The sequence below is a fragment of the Lactuca virosa genome, chromosome 2, assembly GCF_052849685.1.
Source record: "Lactuca virosa cultivar CGN04683 chromosome 2, Lactuca_virosa_CGN04683_v6, whole genome shotgun sequence".
Lineage (NCBI taxonomy): Eukaryota > Viridiplantae > Streptophyta > Magnoliopsida > Asterales > Asteraceae > Lactuca > Lactuca virosa.
In genome coordinates, this window is record NC_136427.1 from 144,592,717 (window position 1) to 144,600,030 (window position 7,314).

The following is a 7,314-nucleotide window of genomic DNA, read 5'->3' on the forward strand; positions in this document are numbered from 1 at the left end:
ATTCGTTGTTTAAAATTAAATTAGTCGTTAAGTGGTCTTTCGAAAAAAAAAATACTCCAGTCTTTATATCTTACTAATATACAGAAACGGTTATATAAAGAGATGATTAATTGTTTCAAAATAACAATCGACACAATCCGCTGGAACCTAAATAAATATTTCACTTTCATACAGACGCTAGAACATAAAAGCGTAACGAATTAAAAAATATAAACTTAATTATGTACAACATAATACATATTTAGTATAGTATATTAAATATTATTATTATTATTATTATTATTATTATAGTCTTAATACGATAGAATTCAAAGGAATGATTTTCAACAAGCACTTATAGCTTGATATATTTGGAATCTAACATATAAAAATTCCAACATGAGAATCATAATCGGCGGGTACCAAGTGGGTAAGAGTTCCAAAAAAATAAAAACTAAAATCAGAACCATTTAATGCGTTTCCATTACTTTAGGAGCCGGAATCGGAACCGTTTAAGACGGTTCCAGTTCCGGAACGGTGGTTTCGAAACGGTTCCAATTCCGTAAACAGGTACCTAAAATTTTGTGTAATTTTCTACCCCAAGCGCTTCTTGATTAGCCTACTCCCCCCTTAAATTAATCTATTCCTTTCCAAAAACATCCCGTACCATTCAAAATTTCCCGATGAGCCCCTTTAGTCCATTACCTAGGCTTGAAAAACCCAAAGTGCCCACAAATCTTAGCAGCGCCAACAATGGCGGCAAATCAATCAGAACTTGATTCTTTCCGCCTGTTTCCTTCAACAGATGACAACAAAACACAACTAGGGTTGTCGTTTCTTGACGATTCGCCGGAAAAGCCTCCTCTTCCACTTTCACCTCCTTGCCTGGAAGTCCTTCTTTCCGAGGTATCAATTTTCTATCTATTCAGCATCCCCTTTCCATTAAAAAACTCATATCACCCTCTACCTGCACTTATAACAGGTTTCATCTTCCATAAAACCAACTTTCGAGCCTGTCAATTTCGATGGACTTACTCTGCTAAAGGTAACTCAATCTCCTATCGTGCTGCTTTCGACCTCGAACTCAAATGCGTCAACTTACTAACTCAAATCTCCATAACTCCCAAACCCAAATTTTTGCTAACTACATCTCTTTGTTATTGCTATGAGTGGTTAATTTCTGTTGCAAAAGGGCAAATACTACCGACCTTTTTAGGGTTGTTAGACTTTCCCAATTCATTGATCCATGTGATGCTAAAATATACGATCTTGCCTGTAATAAATCTACATGGGGACTGATTCGTTTGAAGTTTCTGTTTCTTGTAGGGTCGAGTGAGTACCCATGAAGTTTTTGCATTATCGAATTCAGATTTAGTACCAGGAAAATATGAAGGTTTGTGAATACTGCTTCATCACTTAATCACTTAATCACTTATACAGTTATACCAAGTGTCTTAATGGCTGATTATTAAGCACTTTTAACATCTTGTCTTATTGTGCTTATGGGCATTTCATTTTGTGGATTAGGGGGGCTAAAGCTATGGGAAGGCTCATTGGATTTGATCAAGACTCTTCGATTAGAGATGGAATGTGGCAATCTATCATTGGTTGGAAAGAAAGTACTAGAGCTTGGTTGTGGACACGGACTTCCAGGAATATTTTCTTGCCTCCAGGTAAGCTTTCTAGGGCTATTTTTTATAATCAGTATGAGGAGGGCATTTACGTCTTTTGTACATACAAGAGAGATCAGGGCATTCATGTATTTTACACAGACAAGAGATTGAAAGCGAGTCCTTGTCCCACCTTTTTGTCTATATGCCATACAAGATGATGGTTTTTAATGTGGGAAATGAGGAGGGTATTTATGTCTTTTACTTCATATTTTCAGGGTGCTTCTTGTGTACATTTCCAAGATTTCAACTCTGAGGTCCTACAGTGTCTCACGATTCCCAATGTTGTTGCTAATTTTCCTGTAAAGTCTGAGTCTTTATCTTCAGAAGTTCGTTTCTTTGCTGGTGATTGGAGTGAAGTACATCAAATACTACCCAATTTACAAACTGATGACATGGATTCAAACTGTAGCTCGGGGGCAATTTCGTCATTTGGTTATGATATCATTCTCATGGCTGAGACAGTTTACTCAATTTCTACTCTTCCTGCTCTTTATCAACTTATAAAGAAGGTGCCTCATGGTTTCATAATGTTATTTAATCTAAAGATCAAATGCAAGAAATAACAATGTAGTTTCATTAATCTCATAAAAGACCTTATATTTTGTGTTTTTTACGAATTAAACCTCAACTTTATTTTTTTCATGAAAAAGACCTTGCATTTGTTCATTTTTTCCAATCTGGACCTTTTAGTCGATTTTCTAAAAAAAAGTTGTAAAATGTGAGTTGTTTAAGGAAAAACTAAAAAAGTTGAGGGTTTATTTGGAAACCTTTAGAAGGTCGAGTTTTTTTTTCCAGTTGAGGGTTTTTTTTCGGAAAAAGTGAAGAGTAAATTACATGAATGGTCCCTATGGTTTTGAGTAATTTGTGCGTTTGGTCCCTAACTTATTTTTTTAACTCGGAAGGTTTTGAGTAATTTGTGCGTTTGGTCCCTAACTTATTTTTTTAACTCGGAAGGTTCCTACTGTTTGTTTTTGTTACGCGTTTGGTCTCTGTCTTACCTAAAAAGACTATTATTTAAATAGGGAAAGATGGTGGGGTAGGTAAGATCAGGGGAGGGGGGGGGGATGGGGTTAGGGTTGTGTTCATTTAAATAAATTAAAAAATCAAGGAAAAAATAGTCTTTTTAGGTAAGACAGGGACCAAACGCATAACAAAAACAAACAGTAGGGACCTTCCGAGATAAAAAAAAAAGTTAGTGACCAAACGTGCAAATTACCATAGGGACCATTCGTGTAATTTACTCAAAAATGAAAAAATACAAGTTCTTTTTCATGTAAAAAATAAAGATGAAATTTAATCTGGAAAAAAAGACAAAATATAAGGTCTTTTACCATTTTATTTAAATACAAAGGAATGACTAATGAGTAAATGTTTTAAAGTATAATGTCATAATAAGAAAAAACTAAAAGTACAATGCTATAATTGGGTAAAATTTTCAAAGTACAATAATGTTGACTTTTTTGTTTACACCTTTTGAATTTCCTTGATAATAATGTTGACTTTTTGTTTTGTTTGTCAGTGTATGAGTCATCCTCATGGTGTTGTTTACATGGCTGCAAAAAAGTACTATTTTGGGGTTGGAGGGGGATCAAGACGTTTCATATCATTGGTTGAGAAAGATGGTGAGTAAGAAATGGCAACATACTTTTAGTTATTATTATTATTATTATAATTATTATTATTATTATTATAAGTTTAGAAAATTGATATTATAAATTTGATGCTAGATGTTATGGTGGCTAGCCTCATTGCGGAGGTTGGTGGTGGATCATCTAATGTTCGTGAGGTGTGGAAGCTTCAATTTAAGTGACATTTTATGATGTTTAAAAATTAAAAATATGTTGCTATTTCTTGAATTTTGTCTTATAATATAGTCATTAATTATTAATCATCTCCACATGAAGGAAGTTTAATGAGTGTTTGTTAACTTAATTTTTGTTTGAGTTGTTTTTCATATTAAATAGATGAGCTATTTTGATTTGCTTCAACTTTGTCGTATTCTCTTGTTGTAAAGATAACTTCTTGATGGTTTATCATGCACATTTTCTCTTATTATTCAAGTTCAAGTATTTTATGACTTTCAAAAACATTCTGTTTCACAGAATGTTTTTGGCTCGTAGATTCTGATGGAATCCAGTAGAATTAGAATTCGAGATTCCATTCAATGGCTGTTTGGTTGCCAAATTGATTTTGAAACATAGAAAACTAATTATAATTAAGAGAATTTTAATTATACAAGTTTAAGTAGAAACTTGTAACAAATTCCAATTATAGATATTGAAGGAATGCAAATTTCATTCCTTTTTTGTTAAAAAAAAAACCAAAATGCACCTATGAGTTGTATTAAAATATAAAAAAAATCCACACATAAAAGTAAAATTGTAAAAACATAAAATTTTCATTATCAAATTCCATCACGTGACAAATTACAATTTCTTTGTATTCCAATTCCTTTAACATATACCATTTCTTCCAAAAACATTATACAAACCAAACACCTTAATATTCAACCCCTACACTTATAATACTTTGAGCAACCTCTACTATAAGGATTAGAAGGAGGAGGGGTACAGCTGCCGGATTTTGTATAAGCTTCACCACCACCACCACCACCACATGCTGGTTGATCTCTCTTCAAAGCTCCGGTAGAAATATATCTCTTTTCTTCCAAATACCTTCTTGAAATATCCGATTCCAACAACTCCTCCACTAAATCTTCTAATGAACCATAACGAGGTGGTGTTGCGGTGTTTTCCGGCAAGAAACTTGCATCTACATGGTGGTGAAGGGCGGCGGAGAAGAGAGATAGGTGGAGGAGAAGAATCTTGATGGAAATCGGTGATTCCATTGGTGTAATGGGAATTCTTTGGGTTTTTGTATTTCCCACTTTGAATGCACTTATATTAATGGTTGCAAGTGGATGCCACACTATTGGTATAAAGATATCACTTCACCTAACTCTGAATTCATACACTACAATTTTTTTTTTCTTTAAAAGTTATATGTGTCTTTTGGAACTAGACTTGAGGTTTTTTATGTGACATCGATCCTATGTTTACGAATTTTTTAACTAGATCTAATGTAAATATATAATTTTATTGGCAATTTAAGAAAAAATAATTGAAGAAAAATAATAGGAGTATATGAACTTTGTATTTGATGTAGATATCACTTCAACACATTTGATTTAGTCAACTATCTACTCGATGACCCGAGACTTTTTTGTAAGTACAATGTACAAAGTTCTATAGTGTATAATAATCACTTTAGTGACTTCAGTGAGAAATAAAAAAGTACGTTTTTATTCTATAAAATTAATCCTTTAGATATCATAAAATTTCGTTAATACCTTGATGGTGTAAGTATCAATTTTCGAATTAGAAATTACAAGGGGTGTAACTATTAATTTTCTATAGAATAGCGTATTTTGGACTTTTGGTGGAAGAATGAAAATCGAAATCCTTTCACCAATCCCTAGGTTCGACAAAATCCTATCAACCATAGAATTTGAAGAATACGTTGGAATTGAATTTCCTCCATTTAAAATAAAATATCAAATTCCAATTCCGAATCCAAAACCTTACACACCTTTAGAATCAACAATCATGTCTTAACTCTTATACGCCTTCCCACTCAAGTCCACTTCATAAACCGGACTCCCATCCGGATGCAACAACCCCCAATGCCTCTCCGATTCCGGACCAAATTTTTCATTCTCATCATACAAAGAAAAAATATAAGTCGGAATCACGATTCCGGTTTTAGCCGGGGTTCCCTTTGGTGGCACCATGGTCATTTTTCTTACAATATTCCGGTTATACATTGCGGCATTCTCTCTATTCGCTCCAATTCCACCTTCATGTGGCCAACCGGTCTCCGCTACACCAATCTTCACATCATTGTAGCCCAATTTAGCCATCGCGAAAACCACGGAATCAAGCATTTGATCCAAAAGGTTCGTGTAGGTTAACCCACTCATCGGGTCCATATATATTTGATGTCCACCAAGTAAAGCATAATCAAGATTTATACTCGTTGGATTATCCGCCCATGAAAAATACGGGTAAACATCCACGAAAAAAACCGAATTCGACTCGCGTAAAAACTCAAGTAACGGGACAATTTCGTGGACGATTTCGCCCCTAAATTGTCCGCTCGAGGGTGGAAATGTGTTCTCCATGATGTCCATAGCGAGAGGGGTACTGATTTGGATACTGCTAATCCCTTCGGTTGTAAGGGCGTCGCGAATCCGTTGCATGGCGGGGACAAGATCGTCCATTATTTGTCGATCTTGATCGGTGCTCGAAAAACTTAACACTTCATTTCCAACAAGGATAAATCGGATCATGGTTTCGGGGTAATGGTTAATGACATGTTCAAAAACCCATTGGTTTGCAAGTTCTTGATTTCTAGCAATGGCGGATATTTCATCGTTCGTGACCATTATCATGACTTCGAGTTTCGTGCCGGATAGTAGTCGGAGGATTTCCGGGTCGGCATCGTAGAGTTTGACCCGACCCGCTTTTAGGGTTTGGAGCAGTTCGATGGATCGAGATGGTGATGGGAGGTTGTTACCTACTCGGCCGAAGTTTACGCCGATTTTGGTTGACGATATTGCCCTTGAGAAAGTAAGGAGATAGAGGAATGTGAGGGGTAGAATGGTCATTTTGGTAAATGTTGTGTTTTTTCATGAAATGGTAAGGGTGAGATATAAGGTGGCATATATAGTGAAATAGGGTTGAGGAATGTGTGGGATTGTTGACCTACCTACGAATCTTTAAGACTTAAAGGATCCAAAGGAGTGGGGAGTTAGAATTTTTGTAGTTTATAGATATGAAGGTGAAGAAGGCAAAGGTTATGATTTATGTGTGAAGCTTTGTTTAACCCTTTTGGTTATGTTAATTTTATATAAGTTCCTCGGTTATGAAATATAGACTAACGTAAGGTGTTCTATCCAAAGAAATTGAAAAAATGCGCATAAATATGCATCTAAGCATGGTGCTGTTTTTGGATGAGTATTTTACGTGGTGATTATTGATTTTTTATAAGGAAAAAGAAATGTAACTATGTAAGCACTAATGCTTGTGCATGTGTGTGAGCATAAGTGTTTTGTTGAATTTCTCAAGTGTTGTTTTGGTCTATTCTTTAACATTAATTTCTTCAATTTTACTGATTGTAGTTGATCTAAAATTCGGTATTATCAATTTTATTTTTCTTCAAACGAACAGAGTAAAGGGTCTATGAAAGACATTGAATCCAATGATCTGAGCACGTGACGTTAAGCCTTAAGGCTCAAGGGAGCGCAAAGCCCATTGAACAGGATAAAGTACCATAAGTCCATAACCATAGTACAAAATGGGCTCAACTTAATTATAAAATGGGCTGAATTTACACTTTCTACTTTGCACTTGTTTATAGGGACCGGATGATCGCTTAAAAATGCAGCATTGTTTTTGTTTTATGCACGTTGTAAAGTTTTAATATTTTTATTGATTTCATAATAAAGTTTTAAATTTTATATTTTGACAGTCTAATCCTAACTATTGGCAGTTTTTGACACGTTTATCATTTTTTCCGGTTAGCCGGTAATTAAGATTTTACTGTAAAAAAAAAATTAGGAATTTATTTTAAAATCTAAATTAGGACTTTACTGTCAAAAAAA

The 7,314-nt window shown here is 34.6% G+C and overlaps 2 protein-coding genes and 1 pseudogene across 2 annotated transcripts; 1 reads left to right on the forward strand and 2 right to left on the reverse strand.

The window, feature by feature from the left end:
• The first annotated feature begins 629 nt into the window (after positions 1 to 629).
• Positions 630 to 3,549, forward strand: LOC145159555 (Putative methyltransferase family protein). The gene is made up of 7 exons (XM_079078563.1): positions 630 to 885; positions 962 to 1,024; positions 1,306 to 1,372; positions 1,507 to 1,652; positions 1,868 to 2,161; positions 3,172 to 3,274; positions 3,380 to 3,549. The coding sequence occupies exons 1-7, from the start codon at positions 733 to 735 to the stop codon at positions 3,460 to 3,462; spliced, it is 909 nt and encodes a 302-aa protein (XP_078934689.1). The 5' UTR covers positions 630 to 732; the 3' UTR covers positions 3,463 to 3,549.
• A 609-nt stretch (positions 3,550 to 4,158) lies between these two features.
• Positions 4,159 to 4,500, reverse strand: LOC145157828 (protein RALF-like 32). Its single transcript, XM_079076814.1, has one exon. It carries the CDS (start codon positions 4,498 to 4,500, stop codon positions 4,159 to 4,161), a length of 342 nt encoding a protein of 113 aa, XP_078932940.1.
• Positions 4,501 to 5,262: 762 nt separating this feature from the next.
• On the reverse strand, positions 5,263 to 6,505 carry LOC145156545 (putative glucan endo-1,3-beta-glucosidase A6 pseudogene; annotated as a pseudogene).
• Positions 6,506 to 7,314: the final 809 nt, after the last annotated feature.

Coding starts and splice junctions, on each gene's coding strand:
- LOC145159555 (XM_079078563.1), top strand. CDS start 733: ATGGCGGCAAATCAATCAGAACTTGATTCTTTCCGCCTGTTTCCTTCA. Junction 886..961: donor TGGAAGTCCTTCTTTCCGAG/GTATCAATTTTC, acceptor CACTTATAACAG/GTTTCATCTTCCATAAAACC. Junction 1,025..1,305: donor ATGGACTTACTCTGCTAAAG/GTAACTCAATCT, acceptor TGTTTCTTGTAG/GGTCGAGTGAGTACCCATGA.
- LOC145157828 (XM_079076814.1), bottom strand. CDS start 4,500: ATGGAATCACCGATTTCCATCAAGATTCTTCTCCTCCACCTATCTCTC.